This window comes from Microcaecilia unicolor, chromosome 2 (genome assembly GCF_901765095.1).
Source record: "Microcaecilia unicolor chromosome 2, aMicUni1.1, whole genome shotgun sequence".
Classification (NCBI taxonomy): Eukaryota; Metazoa; Chordata; class Amphibia; order Gymnophiona; family Siphonopidae; genus Microcaecilia; species Microcaecilia unicolor.
In genome coordinates, this window is record NC_044032.1 from 265,719,229 (window position 1) to 265,737,005 (window position 17,777).

Genomic DNA, 17,777 nt, shown 5'->3' on the forward strand with positions numbered 1-17,777 from the left:
GGGGGGGGGGGGGGTGGAGTTCCTACCAGCCCTGGACCTCAAGGAGGTATACTTGCATATTCCCCTTTGGCCTCCGCACCAGCATTTTCTCTGTTTTGCAGTGCTTGTTTGTCATTTTCAGTCCCTTCCCTTTGGTCTGACCATTGCTCCTCGTATGTTTTCCAAGATCATGGTGGTCATGGTGCTTTCCTTTGGAGGGAGGGCATTCGAGTGCATCCATATCTGGTCAACTGGTTGATCTGTGCATCCTTGGAGGCCAAGAGTTGGGTGGCCACTGCCAGGGTGGTATACTTGCTCCAGTCTCTCAGCTGGGTTGTCCATGTGGCCAAGAGCCATCTGGTTCCTTCTCAGATATTAGAATATCCCAGGGTGCGCTTTGATACTGCCCGGGGCCGGCGATCTGGACCCTCGTGTGGAGAAGCTGCAGGGCCAAATTTGTTCCCTTCTCGGGATGCTGTGTCCACATGTGCTATTGTGTGTAGGTGCTGGAGTCTGTGATGACAGCCATTGACGTAATTCTCTGTGCGAGCGCCCCCTGCAGCACTCTCTTCTACATTGCTGGTCATTGGTGTCACAGGATTATCAGGTGCATCTTCATTGGACCTCACTGGCTTTACTTGGCATGCGGTGGTGGCTCTACCAGGTCAACTTGCAGAGAGGCATGCCGCTGGTTTCTCTGCAGTGAATTTTAGTGGTGACAGATTCCAGCCTGTTGGGCTGGGGAGCTCATTGCTTTCAGCGTAAGGTCACTGGTCCACAACAGAGGCACAATGGCCCATCAATCTGTTGGGACTCCAGGTGCTGGCCCAGGCATTGAAGACTTTCCTCAGTCTGATTGAGGGAAAGCTTGTTCGAGTACTTTCCAGCAACACAATGGCAGTCGACTACATCAGTTGTCAGGGAGGTACACGCAGTTTGACTCCGACGATGGAGGCTGTGCTTCTCTGTGTCTGGGTGGAGCATCACCTGCATGCAACTACTGTCAGCGGCTCACATTCCAGGGAGCCTGCATATGCAACAGGACTTTCTCAGCAGAATGGTGCTGGACCCAGCGGAATTGGAGCTGTCCCTGTTGGTGTTTTGCTCCAAACGGCGGTGGATTCTGTCGACTGATCTGATGGCAACTCGAGCCAATATCAAGGTGTAATGGAAGTGAATTTTAAAGATTGTTTTTCAACTCTGTCTTTGACTGAAAGTAACTTTTCTTGTAAATACAAAAATTAAGTTGTAATGCAGAAGATAAGACACAGCTCTAACTAATTTGGTATGCAAAGGGGAGGATGGTTCTTGTTTCCAGGTCCAGCTTGGCCACCTGGAGTTGGAAATCATGTGACCATGTTCCCACAGTCCTAAACAGAGAAGCATTCTATAATTTTCCTAAGAAGCATTCTTTAACTTTCCTTAGCTCTGGACATGCTCTCAGAGCCTAATAAAAAGGGAGGGCTTGTCACAACAGAGTGGGCGCTCATCTGTGAGTAGATGTACTGTGCAGAGTGTCTGTTCCTGGTGCAAGAAGCTCCTAGCTCTTGCTGTGAACCGGCCCCCCCCCCCAGCTGATGTTACAAGCCTGGATGATGTAGGGACCAGTGAAGATCGTATGTATAGTGATGTAATTATTGCTTCTTTTCCTGGTCTAATAACTCTTGGCATTGCTTAGATGTAGAGACCAGTGATGTAATGATTGTTTATACAGCTAATCATTGTGTGTATATGTGCTAATCACTGTATATATCCTAATCATTGTAGAATTTAGCTCCTCTAATAAAGGTTTTCATTTACTTATTACAAATCCAAAAGAATCCACAGTAGTCTGTGTCAGTGAGAACCATAGCAGTTCACAAGGTGGTGTGGTTTTTCAACAGAGGTCGAGTCCGAAGGTCTAGACAAGCTGCTTCAGCCCTGGTTGGCAGAGGCCCTTCTTTACATCTTCCTTCCGTGGACCCACAGGGAGGGTTCTTCCTTGGATTCTGCGACAGCAGGGGCTGGTGATTTCTGGTGGCTTCTGATTGGCCCAGTCGGCCGTGGTATGTGGATCGTGGAAGACCAGTTTCCCCTGCCAGTGGTTCTTGATTTGCTCTGTCAGGGTCCCAGTGCCCTTTGAGGGAGCCCTCTTATGGTCTGGCTTTTGAGCAGGCATGTTTGAGGCGGGGGTTACTACCACCCTCCTGCAAGCCCACACACTCAGAGCATACGTGTGAGTTTGACGGATGTTCAAGTCGTGTTGCTGCCAGCAGGGAGTCTCTCCGGTGTCTGGCTTTTTGCTGATGACCTTGGCGTTTGCAAGAGGGTCTGCAGAAGGTCCTGGTGTTTTTGCTTCGGGTGCAGGTGGCGGCACTCGCTTGCTACCTATGTCCCATGGAATGGTCTTCCCTGGCCGCGCATCTGTATGCGTGTGTCAGGGCATTAGTTGTCTTGAACCCCTGTCCAGATTGGCACCTTAATTTGGTGCTCTGTGCCCTCCAGCAGGCCCCTTTTGAACTGTTGCAGTTGGTATCTTTAAAGGGTCTGATGCTGAAGTCCGTGTTTCTGGTAGCAATGGTCTCAACGAGGAGAGTGTTGGAGCTGCAGTCCTTGTTTTGTAGGGAGCCTCTTTTTTTTTTTTTTTTTTTTCCAATTTTTGGATTCAGGGGTTATGATTTGTCCAGTTCCATCTTTTTTCCGAAGGTGGTCTAGGCGTTTCACCTAAATCAGCTGCTGTTTCTGCTGGCTTTTGTGGTGGAGGATTATGTACAGCACTTTCCAGCCCTGTGATGCTTGGAGGTCTGTCGGGTCATGCTGCGTTATCCGCACGTCACCAATGACTTTCACAGGTTGTATCATCTATTCATCCTCATCACAGGACCCCAGAGAGGTCTCGCTTCCAATGTGTCCCTGGCACGCTGGATTAAGGACACAATTGTTTTGGCTTATGTGCTGAAGGGGCGTTGGACTCTATTGGCGTTGCGGGCACATTCTGTGCACGCCGTGGCAACAACCTGGGAAGAGATGAGGGGTTTCTCTCTGAAGGATATCTGTCGGGCAGCCACTTGGTCCTCTCTGCGTTCTTTTTTGAAGCACTATTGTTTGGATGTGGCTGCGTGCTGGGAGGCTCAGTTTGGTGTGGTGGGTGCTGTTCATGGGGTCATCAGATTTCCCACCACCCTTCCTCCTTTTAGGGATTGCTTTGAATACACCTTACTAGTTACTGGATTCATCTGCTACTGATGCTAAGGAAAGTAAAATTGTCTTACCTGATAATTTTCTTTCCTTTAGTAGCAGCAGATGAATCCAGCCTCCCTCCCTTTTCTTCTGTCTGTGATGCGCGTGGTTGCTTGTAGTTTTTTTTTCTTGTTCTACATTGGTTCGTTATGTAGTAATCACACATAAGAGGAGAAATAAAAAAAAAAAAAAAGATTTCACTGCAAATTCCAAATGTAGTTTTCCACACCCAGCGACCAGTGTTTTTGCCTATCGCCTTAGGCTTGGTCTTTGTGGTCAGAGCACAAGGAGTGTGACTGGAACAGAGTACGGCTGGATGGCCATGGTCTGACCAGCACGGCCCAGGGACTACTGGGGGTGAGTTCGAGCCTGGTTCGGTGGGCTGCTTTGGTAGTTGACATACTAATTTTCGGAGGAACTGTCTATCCTATATCCCTAGGCTTAGTGATCTCTATCTCCACTTGCTGGTAGACGGACTCAATCCACTAGTTACTGGATTAATCTGCTGCTACTAAGGAAAGAAAATTATCAGGTAAGACATAATTTTACCTCACTTGCTAATTTACTGTCCTTAAGTCGTACTACCTGGTGTATGGTCTTGTTTTCAGGGGTAACTGTGTTTCTCCTGTTCTGGTTGCCTGGATTGGTGATTGATTCTCTCTGTGTTCGAGAGGCTACTTCTACTACAAATCATTTCTATAGCGCTACCAGTCTCAGTTGAGGGGTGTTTGACCTTTTTATTTTTTAAAAAATAAAAAAAATAAAACTGAGGAGTGTGGCTGCATGGTCCCTTTATAGGGTAAATAGAGAGCACTTAACTTTTCTCAGTGCCTCATGGCCAGCTAGCTCCACTGCCTCTTCAGTATTCTCTATCTCCCCAAGCAGGGTGGCTGCAGCTTCTTCGAGCTCCATGACAAATCTGCCTGGGGGTGGCTCTTGGCTTGCCAGTTGTTAGCCGGGGTGTTAGAGGCTATAGCAGCTTCACTTTGAAGGCACATAGGTCAACCCTTTCCCTGCCTTACCCATGCCCCCGTGGATGTGGACATATTAGCTTGCTTTTCCCTGTCCTTTCCCACTCAGTGAATGCAGGCACATTGGTTCGCCTTTCCCTGCCTTTCCCACTTATCTGAGCCTCCGGAGTGTTTTTATTTACATCTTTTGCCTCTGCTTTCCTCACAGTGCGTAAAAATAAATAAATAAAGTCGTGTCGCGCTTTAGTGCAGCGATCTTGGAAAAGAGGGTTTTTTTCTTGAGATTCTTCTGCAGGACCGGAGCTGTGATACTCGGTCTAGTGAGGTAAGAGTGTTTTCTGACTCCTCCGGGGTGGGCCCGCGATCGGGACGTTTTTGGCGCGAACCGCCATTTTTGAATTTTACTGCTGTTTTCGGCGATGGCTGCAGAGACTGTAAAGCGCTGTTCTAAATGTGGCAAGCGCAAATCAGCAGCGGGGCTCTGTAATTCGTGCTGTACAGACGGTAGAGCCGGCCCAAGCATGGCGACGGCGATTTGTTGCGCTCTGAGCTGGCAGCGGACGCCATTTTGGATTTTCCACATGGTGCGGCCTCCGTTGCGACGGAGAGCCCTGAGTCTGGGGGGGGGAGAGGGTCCTCTGAGTGAGGCTAATAATAGAGCTGATAGCCCTGGGCAGGATCCGGGCGGTCAGGGAGCAGTTTTCTCCCCTGATTTTGTTTTAGTGTTGCATAGGGCATACATGCTTAAAAGAGCTCTTCCAAAGGGATCTTCAGACCCTCTGCCTGCCCCTCCGGTGGATCCTGGCCTTTTGGAGTTGACTCTGCCTGTTTCTTATCCTCCTGATAAACGCAGAAGGGCTAATTCCCCTTCTGAGTGTGGCTAGTACCAGAAAGCCTGTTCGAGCCTTTCTTTTGCATGACTTCATCCAAGAGCTTATTTCGACTCAGTGGGCTGACCCCGAGGGACCTTTGAAGGTTGCCAGGGCTATGGGGCAATTATACCCTCTGAGTGAGGAACATTTGGCTCGCTTTGCAATGCCTAAAGTGGATGCCCTGGTCACGGCTGTGACAAAGAGAACTACCCTCCCTGTTGAAGGAGGTGTTGTCCTGAAGGATATTCAAGACCGCAGGCTTGATTCAGCTCTGAAGCGGTCTTTTGATTTGGCAGGTCTCACTGTTCGGGCGTCTGCATGCAGTTATGCTGCTAGAGCCTGCCTGGCTTGGTTACAGCAGGCAGTGGAACAGCCCGGTGATGGAGCGGAGACCTTATCTGAAGTGGCTCCGTGGATGGAGTCGGCCTTGTTCTTTTTGGCTGACGCCCTTTATGATATGGTTAGAGCATCAGCTAAACAAATGGCTGTAGGAGTGGCGGCTCGCTGCACTCTTTGGCTACGACATTGGGCGGCGGACATGGCCTCTAAGCAAAGGTTGGTGAAGTTGCCCTTTCAAGGCCTTCTCCTGTTTGGTGAGGAGCTGGAAAACATTGTTAAAGGCCTGGGGGATTCCAAAGCTCAGCGCTTGCCCGAAGATAGGCCGAAGCCTTCCTCTAAGGGTCAGGCGGTCCACTCCTCTTACAGACCTCGCTTCCGTGAAGCTAGAAGGTACCGCCCAGGGCGTGCTGCTGGGTTCACTTCGCGTGCCCGCTTTCAGCAGAGAAACTCCTTTTGCTCGGACAAACGTTCCGCAGCTGCCGGTTCAAGGCCTGGAGTTCAGGGGCGACCCTCTCAATGATGGTGTGCCAGCCCCCTTCTCGTTTCCTGTCATCGGAGGAAGACTTGGATGGAGTCATGCAAAAGAGAGGCTCGAGCAGGCTTTCTGGTACTAGCCATCCTTGGTTTAACAGAGGAGGCTGTGCCACTCCCAGGATCTTCAATCGAGAGGGCTTGTAAGGCATCTGAAATAAGCGCTGGCAGCTCCTCGCGGTGGAAAATCCTCACCACAGACGGATCATCAAGCTCCTGTGGCAATTCTGCACCCGACTCTTGCTCCTCAGCCCAAGAAGTTCTGCCAGACCCCTCAGAATCCTCATAGCCCGACCACGGGGGTGGGGGTGGGGGGCGCCACACTCAGAAGGGGAATTAGCCCTTCTGCGTTTATCAGGGGGATAAGAAACAGGCTGAGTCAACTCCAAAAGGCCAGGATCCACCGGAGGGGCAGGCAGAGGGTCCGAAGATCCCTGTGGAAGAGCTCTTTTAAGCATGTACGCCCTATGCAACATTAAAACAAAATCAGGGGAGAAAACCGCTCCCTGACCGCCCGGATCCTGCCCAGGGCTATCAGCTCTATTATTAGCCTCACTCAGAGGACACCTCCCCCCCCCCCCCCCGGATTCAGGGCTCTCTGTTGCAATGGAGGCCGCGCCATGTGGAAAATCCAAAATGGCGTCCGCTGCCAGCTCAGAGCGCAACAGATCGCCGCTCGCCATGCTCGGGCCGGCTCTACCGTCTGTACAGCATGAATTACAGAGCCCCGCTGCTGATTTGCGCTTGCCACATTTAGAACAGCGCTTTACAGTCTCTGCAGCCATCGCCGAAAACAGCAGTAAAATTCAAAAATCGCGGTTCGCGCCAAAAACGACCCAATAGCCAGCCCACCCCGGAGGAGTCAGAAAACACTCTTACCTCACTAGACCGAGTATCACAGCTCCGGTCCTGCAGAAGAATCTCAAGAAAAAAAAAAACTCTTTTCCAAGATCACTGCGCTAAAGAGCGACGCGACTTTATTTATTTTAACGCTGTGAGGAAAGCAGAGGCAAAAGAGGTAATTAAAAACACTCCGGAGGCTCAGATAAGTGGGAAAGGCAGGGAAAGGCGAACCAATGTGCCTGCATCCACTGAGTGGGATAGGACAGGGAAAAGCAAGCTAATATGTCCACATCCACGTGGGCATGGGTAAGGCAGGGAAAGGGCTGACCTATGTGCCTTCAAAGTGAAGCTGCTATAGCCTCTAACACACCGGCTAACAACTGGCAAGCCAGGAGCCACCCCCAGGCAGATTTTTGATGGAGCTCGAAGAAGCTGCAGCCACCCTGCTTGGAGAGAGAGAGAATACTGAAGAGGCAGTGGAGCTAGCTGGCCATGAGGCACTGAGAAAAGTTGAGTGCTCTCTATCTCCCCCTGCTGGTTGATGGACACAACCCATACCTAATGGCTTCATCTGCTTGATGACAAGGAACAAGAAGTTCAGAATAATCAGGTGCTAGATGTCTCCGCACTATTGGAAATATCAGTTATAGAACAAGTAACACCAACTACCTTGGTGGCTACAGTTGCTTTGACACCAGATAAAATTTGGATTTTGAGGATGTTTTTCCAAAATAAAGAAAAAAACCTTTAAGGGTTTCAGTGTTCAAATTTATCCTGATGTCTCAAGGGACACACAAAAAAGACGTCAGCAGTTTCTTCAAATGAAAACAGAAGTGCTTCAGTTAGGGGCAGCCTTTTTCCTTAAATATTCATGTAAATGTGTGATCAGATACCATTCAGAGAAATTTGCCTATTATGAACCTTCTCAACTAGCAGCCTTTATAACAGCTAGACGAAATGCTGGAGGTTGAATTGTCCAGCATTTACTTTTGTTAAGAATATAGGATCTGGGCACAGCCGATAAGGCGATTAGTATTTCTTTGATCTCCATGGTTTAGGGGTCTTGGACTCGAATTGTGGACTTAAGTGAAGTTAAATAGAATTTCTCTTATATTTTTTTCTATAATATTTTAATTTAACTGAGCTTTTCTGTGCAAGTATATTTTTGCTTGTTCAATAATGGAAATTAAAAACAAAATTCTGGGAGTGATTGTGAATGATCATTTAGCTTTCACTGAGCACATCTCAGCTGTTAGGAAAAATGAAATTTTGTCTTACCTGATAATTTCCTTTTGTTTAGTCAGCTGCACTTCTGTATGTGTGGGTGGTATTCCCTCTTACCAACAGATGGAGGCATAGAAAAAGCTAGGCTTTTCCAGTGAACTTACTGGTATAACCTGCTGGTGCACTGAGAAAGTTCCAGTATGCCTCTCCAATTCAGCAGAATTGGCCACTTTGAGCCTGGGTCTTACAAGGATCCTGGAAAAGAACAAACAGATGACTGGAAAGATGAAAGTCCTTGGTTCTCTCCAAGTAGCGAAGCTACATCATCCGGATGTCTAATTTGTGTAACCCACGAGCAGAGGAATCGGACTCCTCCTGAAAAGAGGGCAAACAGACCTGGTTCACATGGAATGGCACCTTGGGCAGAAAAGAGGGAACTATGCGGCTAGACACAGAGTCCTCCGAAAAGGAGAGGAATGGGTCTCTACAGGACAGCTCCTGCAACTCCGAGAGCCTATGGGCTGAAGTGATAGCCACCAGGAACAACACTGCCTTGGGAGTAAGATACTTAATGGAGGCCTGCTGCAAAGGCTGAAAGGGAGCTCTGGAGAGCACCCTAAGAATCAAGTTAAGGTCCCAGGAGGGAAAGGAAGGATGCATCAGGGACTGAAAATGAGCGACCGTCTTCAAATACTGGACAGCCTCCCCATGCGCTGTCAGGAAGAGGCCCTGCACTTTGCTGCTAAAGCTGGAAAGAGCAGCCACCTTGAACTTGATGGAATTCAAGGCCAGGCCCTGATCTTGGAACGTGGCCCCCGCCAGTGCCATCTGGGTTCCCAAGGGCTTCCTGCTGTCCGAGGAGCCAGCCTCTGCCCACAGTGCTTGCTTAACCAATTGTGCTAAGCTCGGGAGTAAAAAAAGCTAGGGCCCCATTGGGATCTCTATTCCTTCCCCTGCATGCAGACCTGGGGTGGGTGGAAGTGCTGTGCTCACCCTTCAAGCCCCTATGGGGGCTGCAAACTTTCCTGTTACAGGAGAGAAAAGGGTTGAACCTGACAAGATGTTGTCCCAGCTGTTCAGCGCAGGGAGGAACAGCCTTTAGAAATGACCCTGTGGGTGGGTTTGAGGGGACCGACGGAGCCGAAGTCGGAAACTGCTCATCTCAGGAGGGGCAGATGGAGCAGGCAGCTATACTGCATAATATCTGGCCGCAAACATGTTCAGCCATACGACAGATGCATGTGGACCTGCCTTCTTGCTCAGGCCGACTTTAGCCCGGGCCTTTGGCTTCTCGGCCATTTCCCTGGGTGTGCTGTTGGCTTTTGTTTTGGTTTTTGTTTATTTGTACTAATCGGGCAGGACCAATTGGATTTTTTTTTTTTTTAAGTGCCTGGAAGATGCAGGGGAGCCCAGGGAAAAGACACTCAGGTTGTATGGGCTATGAGGGACAGGGGGATGAGGACCCGCATCCCTCCATCAGGGTCCAACAGGACTGAGCCGCATGCCTCGCCCAGTGGACGCTAAAAAGCATTACAGGAGGCTGGGGATTGGGTAACTTGTGAGCGGCTGTTAGGCTCCACCTCGCTGTGTGGCCTCAGCCGGCAGAGCGGAGGCTAGGCCAGGGACCAGGAACACCAGCCTGTACAATCTACTGTCTGCTAGAGGTAGAAAAAAATACTGGAACTTTTTCAGTGCACCAGCAGGTTATTCAGTTGAGTTCACTGAAAAAGCCTAGCTTTTTTTCACTACCTCCATCTGTTGGTAGGAGGAGATAACACACACTTGTTTCTTTATAATGCAGCAAATTCGGCTTGCAAGGCCATTTTTTCTCTCCTCTCTTCATTGTCTTGTTCATTCTTTAATTCTTTCACGGCTTGATTACTTTAATTCTGCCCTTCAGAGTATTCCTCAATACTGATTGTTACATTTGTACCCCGCGCTTTCCCACTCATGGCAGGCTCAATGCGGCTTACATGGGGCAATGGAGGGTTAAGTGACTTGCCCAGAGTCACCAGATCTGCTATTTGCAATTTTAATTCAAACTTATGCATGGTGCTAAAAAAGTTTGTCTCTCTCCTCTGATTGTTAGTGAGCATTGGTTGCCTGTTTCTTTTCATACAATTTATAAAATCTCTGCATTAACCTCAGAGCTACCGAATTGAAAACACACACACAGTCAATTGTAATGTAATTCCCCTATGTTTTATGTAACAACTAGTAAAAAAGGCCCGTTTCTGTTTTAAAGGAAACGGGCGCTAGCAAGGTTTTTTTGTTTTTGTTTGTAACCATATAGTTTGTGTAAAAGTGTTTGTAAGACATGTAACTCATGTAAGTAAACTTAGGTTGCGGTCAGCAGCGGTCAGTGAAATGTGTATGTCTGAGCGTGGGTGTGCCAGTCCAAGAGTGTTTGTATATGTGAGAACATGTGTGTAACATTGAGACACATACAGTAGTAGACTGGTTGTGTGTGTTTGAGACAGAACGTGTGTGTGTGTATTTCCTTGTCCACCTCCATCCGTCCGAGGTTCAGGACCTCCTTTCTTTTTTTTTTTTTTTTTTGTAAAGACTGTGTGTGTCAGTGTGAAAGAGAGAGTGTGTCTGTGTGGGGCAGAGTATGTGTCTGTGTGTATGCATGAACCCCTCCTTCTGTCAGTGGTGCATGTTCCCCCTCCCTCTCTTAGTTCCAAGTTGATGCCCCCTCTCCCTCATGTGTGACTGACAGTGTAAGGTTATTTTTAATGAAGTTTCTCCCCCCCTTGAATGGCGTAATAAGCAGTATGACACTTACCCAGTTCAGTTTCAGGGTTTGGAGTAGTAGGTAAATATTTTTTTCTTGTTTCATTTGTGTCTCATGCTCCTGTCTCATGGCAGCATCACTTCTCTCTGCTGTCATTGCTGGTTATTGAGGGCTTTTTGACAGCTCTCTAGCTTTTCTTCGTTGTTGGTTGAGGCACCTTGTGCAGGGCGTCAGTCTTGTCAGGTGCTTTTTTTGGGTACTTTGAATCCGGTACTTTTCTCAGGGTTCGTGCTGTTGGGAGTAGGGGAGCTGGTTTTTTTTTTGTTTTCGTGCTGCAAGGTTCGGGAGGGCGACTGGTCAGTGTGGTGCTCTTGTTTTTTTATTGGTGCTGCAGGTTCGGGAGGGCGACTCGTTAGTGTGGAGAACTGGTTTTCTTTTTTGTTTTTTAAGTAGTATGGCAGTTTTGGCGCGACGGCGTTTTTTGCAGGCTGGTTAGTTTCTTGCTGGCAGGAGTACGTCAGCTGTTTTTGTTCTTTATCAGCGCTGCAGGTTCTGGAGATCGAGTGTCAGTGTGCTCAGTGGGTTTTTTTTTAGGAGTACGGCAGATTGGGACGGCCTCTCTGTACGCCCCCCTCCCAACTGACCTGCCTTATGATTTTAAGAAGCAAGACAGCACCGCAGGCAGCCAGCAGGCATTGGCTGTACACTCTGATGCTGCTCCTTCTCTAGCCTGACGTCAAGGCTAGAGGAGGTGCGGCTTCAGAGTGTTCAGCCAATGCCTGCTTGCTGTTTGCTTTGCCGTTTTGCTTTTTACAATCTTCTGTTTGTGTTTGGGGGGGTGGGGCATGCTCTGTTGCTTTGTGGAGGACTCGTGGGGGGGGAGGTGCAGCGAGTGACGCTTTGGGCTTTGAGATGGTTCGTGGGCTTTGTGGGTGGTCTGTGTTGCTTGGGGGGGTGGCCGTTGGGTTTGTGGCGGGAGGGTTCAGCCAGTCTTATGCGATTCCTTGGCAGGGGGAGGAGCGTGTTTCCCTACTCCTCCCCCTGCCTGGGTCGCGGTTTGTTGCTGTGCGTCGGGCTGGTGACGTCATCCGTGTCGCAGCCAGTCAGTGTGATGATCTACGGTTCCAGGTAGCCTCAGAACGTTGGAGGTGAGAATTATTATATAGGATATTTACATTATTTTCATTGTAATAAATTTTGGTTAATTCAGTTTCAATGTACTTGTTCTTCTTGATTGGATTTGTCGTCCACCTAGAAATACAAGGTTAAGTGGACTATAAATGCTAAAATTAAGTTATAAATTTTATTCTTGTATTCAAGATTCTTCAGATTGGGGTCCCTTGGTTTTTAAATAGATCAATAATTCCCTATCCACCCTCTCACCCTCTACATTCTTCAGAACTCGTTACTTACTGTTTCTTCTCATCTATATATTAAGTCACATGCTGCTCATTTACTTGTTTCTTTGTAGTAGCACCTACACTGTGGAACTCTTTCTATGAAATTCAGGTTTGAACTTTCAATCTTTGTATTCAAAATACTTAACTCATCTCATTACTCAGGCTTTTCCTCAAGTTAAACAGCTGTCATCTTATATAGTAACCCCTTGAACAGTCTGTGTTTTATGAACACCTCCTCTTCTCCTCCTGTGGTTTAGATATTTAAAGACCTTATATTTTTAGTACCCCACCTATATGTTTGATAGCTTGTAACATAGGCTGCCCCTTTTCTTGTCTCTCTTCACTCCCCTATTTATTTTATAATTGTGAATCTCTTAGCTGTAACAATTTGCAGTATTAAGTGAGTTGTGAATTGATCTGTCTCCATCTGCTGGTAGGAGACAGAACTCATTTGTCTGGACTGCTCTGATTGGAAGATAATTAGCAGCAAGATACCTATCAGTGAATGTCTGATCCTTTTTCCACATCTGTATTTGAGATAATATTCTTTATCCATACCCACTCTACTCCTTTGGAGTTTGTCATTACAAAAGACTATTGTTCAGAGTTTCTGGCTTTTGTCTTCAATTGGATCAACCTCTCCACAGATGTGAAATGGAACATGTCTGGGCTTCGTTCTTGTATCTTGCTATCAGGGGAGCCTTGCAAGAATCTAGAGAGAGAAAATCAGTGTTCATGTTTTAATACACTACTATATTTCCCATGCTCTGTTCTCTGTGTTTGTGTCAAACCAGGCCATACAGTATCTTAGTATGTTTTCAACCATTCTTTGCTTGGTGTATTATCTGACTTTAAATTTACTATCTATACTTTACATTGATGGAGATTTTTCCCTAATTCAGCTTCATAATTTCTTTCTTTTCCAGCAACCAACCAGTGGTTCATCCCTGCTGTACGAGGGGACATTCCTCCAGGCTGTGCGGCCTATGGATTTGTCTGTGATGGCACACGACTCTTAGTGTTTGGGGGAATGGTGGAGTATGGGAAATACAGCAATGATCTCTATGAGCTGCAGGTATGTGCTGAAGTTTTGACTGTTGAGCTAGCACCCCTTGGCTTACTCCTTAGGGAAGTCTGTACAAAAAAAGTTGAAATTTTTGGACAGTTTTTTTTTTTTTTTAATTCTGCACTCTGTAGAATTCTCCCATCAAAATGTTGTGACTTCTCTCTACCTCAGGTCTGATTTAGCTTTTTCCTTGCTTGGGTTCCGTTTCCTAGTTAGCTTGAATCCCCTCCCTAGGTTTGATTCCCCTTCCTGCAAGTGGGTTCACTCCCCAGTGTTTTCTCTGCCTCCTTTACAGGGTTGACCTTCCCCAGACTTTTGTTCTCTCTGCTTGTCTCTCAGGAAGACCACCTCCATCCCTCTTACTCAGTTCCTGCCCTTGGTGTACATAGCTCGCTCTCAGCCCTCCTCTCCTTTTGGCACACCATACCGAAGCTGTATATCAACCCCTTCCTCTGCACACCACCCCAGCACACACCTTCATAGCTCTGTCTAACCCCCCTCATAGCATGCTCTCAATGACCACCCCATATGTACCCTCCTGTGGCATATAGTTCCCCCCCCCCCCCCAAGCTTTCTTCTGTTGACCACACCCTATATCTGAATCTGTCCATATATTTCCATAGCTCCCCCTATCCTCCCCACCATACAGACACCCAGCTCTTTCTCCTTCTGCATATGCTTTCCTCTTCCTGGACAGACACCTAGTGGCGCATGTGTGTGCTCCCTCCTTGCAGCACTTACATGTAGGCACCCTTCCCTTCCCTGCCCTGACCTGATATCAAGTGGAAGAGAATGAGACTGGCTGTGCATCAGGCTGTGTCCTCCTCTGTCACTTAAGATACTGAATGCAAAATTTGAACAACATAGACACCATATAACCCTTTCCATAGCGTCCCCCAGATTAATCCAGAGACGAATGGGTTATGTCCGTCTACCAGCACGTAGAGATAGATAACAACAGAGCTCTGCTATATAGGACCCTGTGCAGCAGACTCCCTTTCAGTATTCTGTCTCTAGCAGGTAGACATATGTATCCTGTGCGGCTCGGTGCTGAGTCCTGCCCTTCCCTAGGACAGTTGAGTTTGGGATTGAGGGTGCCTGGTCGGCTACAGGGGTACACCTGGTGGTGCCAGGTCCCTCCCTTCCTCCCCTGTTGCCCTTTGTGTTGGGTTCGAATCTCCTGCCTCCTTCCATTTAAAAAAAAATAAAAAATTAAAAAGACTGTGCTGAGCAGTGGTTTCCCCGAGTAGGCACAGCTGATTGCTGTGGGAGACAACGGGGCATATGGGCTGTGGGGCTGATGTTTTTGCAGCACCTAGATTTCAGGAGCTGTTTGATTGGATCTCTTTGTACCTGGACCCGTAAGTAGTAGGGCATGGCTGCTGAAGGGGTGAAGCGCTGCTCCTGGTGCGGCAGCTGGAGAGCGGCGACTGTGGCATCTGTGCTTGCTCCTCTCAGCTTGAATCTCCGTTGGATGCCATTTCTTCTCCTTCGCGGACTGGGACTGGTGGAGCCGGCGGGAGTGATTTTGGAAGGCTCCGTGGACCTGTGTTCTTTGTGTGGTTCACCGGCCGCCATGTTGAATGTGCTGCCAGGTGCGGCTCTGGAGGACTTCCATGGGGGGGGACGCGGTTTTGACTGAGGCCCGGCTGATGCTGGGAGCGCGGGAGGGCTGGATGCCTCTGCTGTCCCTTTTTCCCCTGAATTTGTGTCCTCATACATCAGGCCTTCCTGCAGAAGAGGAGGAAGGCTGAACCAGAGGCCTCTTCTGTAGGAAAGCCTGGTGCATGAGGGGCTAAGCCTTTCTCCTCTCCCTGTGAGGGTTTTCGCCCCTCTTCGTTTGACCCCGCAAGGAGCCTTGGGCTCTCAGCAGCCAATGCGGTTGCACTTGGACACCCCTAAGGAGTTTTAGCTTTCTCTGCTTTGTGGTCATGGTTCTGAGGGTCACCTTTTACTTTCTTTGGCCCACTCCCTGGTGGTTGAGGAGCTCCCCCTCTGAAGAAAGGGTTGACCCTACAGCGGCCCTTAGGTTTCGTCGGGACAAGTTGCCCATGTTGATTGCATGGGCATTGGAAGCACTCAAGATCTCTTGTCCAGCGATGCCTTCCTCTGAGGCAAATGAGCATCTGTTGCTGACTAGTATCACGTTCATCCGGCTATGAGGGTCCTCATTTCGGCTCAGTGGGACACTCCCCTGGCGATTTTAAGTGTGGCACGTGACATGGTCAAACTGTCCGATTCTGGCTGCGGATCTTCAATCTTTGCGCTTGCCATGGGTGGATTCTTTGGTTACGGCGGTGACGTAGAAGGCGATATGACCCTCAAGAACACTCAAGATCGGAAGTTGGAATCTTCTCTTAAGATTTCCTTTGAGATGGCTGTGCTCAGTTTGCAGACTTTGGCTTGCAGTTCCATTGTGGCCCAGGCTTGTCTTAGCAGGGTACAGGGATCTTCTTTGGTGGAAGAACTGGAACAAGCCCAACCACTTTCGGAAATGGGCTTGGTCTATTTGGTGGATTTGTTTTATGATGATCTTAGGGCTTCAGCTAAGGAGATGTTCCTGGCTATCTCAGTGAGGTGATGTCTCTGGTTGTGCCATTGGGTGGTAGATTTGGCCTCTATGGACAGGTTGCCAAGGTTTCCCTTTCGGGGTGGTCTTCTCTTTGGGGACGACTTGGCTAAGATTGTTAAGGACTTGGGTGATTCCAAGGGGCAGTGGCTGCCTGAGGATGTCTGCCGTACTCTAGCATCTCCCAGTCTCGTTCCTGGTTTCATGAGGCTCGGGCGTCTGGGACCTTTCAGAGGTCTCGCTTCCAGTCCAAGCATCAGCCCTTTCGGGGGGACAGGAGATCTTCCGCTGGCAGGGCGGCCCAGGTCTCTTGTTCCTCTCAATGATGGGATCTTGGTCCATTCCTCCGGCCTGTCATTGGAGAGCATTTCTGTCTTTCTAGAGGAGTGGGCCAAAATTACCTCAGACCAGTGGGTTTTGAAAATCGTGTGGAATGGATACCAACTGTAATATGCTTGAGAGCGAGGCGATTGCTTTCTGGTATCTTCGTGCAAATCCCTTGCAAAGGTCAGGGCTGTTTTAAGCTACTCTCCAGGAGCTCATGCGACTGGGTGCCATGTTTCTGGTATGACCAGCGTATGTTGGTCGGGGGTGCTTTTCCATTTATTTTGTGGTACCCAAGAAAGATGGCTTTTTCTGTTCCATTCTTGAACTTTAAGGGGTCAACAGGGCTCTGAAGGTCAGGCACTTTCGTATGCCGTACCTGCATATCCCCATTTGGCCACCCCACCATAGCCTTACTTCACTTTCTGATTCTGGGCAGTCATTACCAGTTTCATGCCATGCCTTTTGGTCTGACTATGGTGCCGTGGACCTTCTCCAAGGTCATGGTGGTGGTTACGGCCTTTCTACAGAAGGGAGGGTGTTTGGGTTCACCCTTACTTGGATGACTGAGTTGATCAGGGCGTCCTTTTGCATGGAGAGTGTTCAGGCTACGCCTTGGGTGGTTGGTCTTCTCCAGTCCCTGTGCTGGGTGGTCAGTTTCAGTAAGAATCGTTTGACGCCCTCACAGTCCCTTGAGTACCTCAATGTAGTTCTGAATGCGCATCTGGGCAGGGTGTTCCAGATGCTCACCAGTAGAAGCTGAGGGCCCAGGTTTCCTGTCTGCTGCACATGCCGTCCCCTTGGACCTGGGACTACATGCAGGTTTTGGGTTCTGTGACGGCCACACTGGAGGTTCTGCCGTGGTCTCGGGCTCACATGAGGCCACTTAAGTTGTTGTTTCTCCACCTTCGGTCTTAATTGGTTGACAACTATCATCGTGTGCCCGTTTCGGTGTCCGTTGGTGGTTCAGTCCGACCAACCTGGCTTAGGGCGCCTCCCTGGCAGCCCCGAAATGGGTGATGGTGACCACGGATGCCAGTCTCTCCAGTTGGGGAGGCCACTGTTTGGTGCCGACACAAAGCCTGTGGCCTCCTCTGGAGGCACGGTGGTCGATCAGCCGGTTGGAGTTGAGGGCAGTGCAGAATGCCTTGAAGAGGGCGGGAGGCTCGCGTTCTGTCCAACAATACGTCGGCCATGGCATATATCAACAGGGCGACACCAAGAGTGCTTCACTTATGGCGGAAGCGGCTCTCCTTCTGCAGTATGCGGAGGTTCACTTGGCTTGACTGTCGGCGCACATTGCGTCTGACCTCAGTGTGCAAGCGGATTTTCTCAGCCACCACCTGTTGGATCCAGGGGAATGGGAACTCTCCTGTACGGCGTTCTCTCTGGTGATGGAGTGTTGGGGGATTCCAGTTCTTGATCTTGATGGCTTCAAGATCCAGTGGCTAGGTCCCCCACTTCAGCAGAAGAAGAGAGAGGAGGCAGGAGGAGCTGGATGTCCTCCTTCAGCCGTGGCTGTCTGGGCTCCTGTATGCTTTCCTTCCATGGCCAATGAGTCACATTTGTCGTCATCCAGGTGCAGTGATTCTGTTTTCTCTGTACTGGCTCTGACGACCTTGGTACATGGACTTAGTCCGCTTTCTGATCGACGAGCCCCTTTGGCTGCCTGGGGAAATGGGCCTTCTGTCCCAGGGGCCTGT

At 49.0% G+C, this 17,777-nt stretch overlaps 1 protein-coding gene across 1 annotated transcript in view; it reads left to right on the forward strand.

Moving 5' to 3' along the window:
- HCFC1 (host cell factor C1) overlaps nt 1-17,777 on the forward strand; it is a 495,616-nt gene that overhangs the window by 12,164 nt on the left and 465,675 nt on the right. Inside the window, 1 exon segment of the mRNA XM_030192062.1 lies at nt 13,042-13,190. Within this exon segment, the coding sequence (XP_030047922.1) occupies nt 13,042-13,190 (149 nt within the window).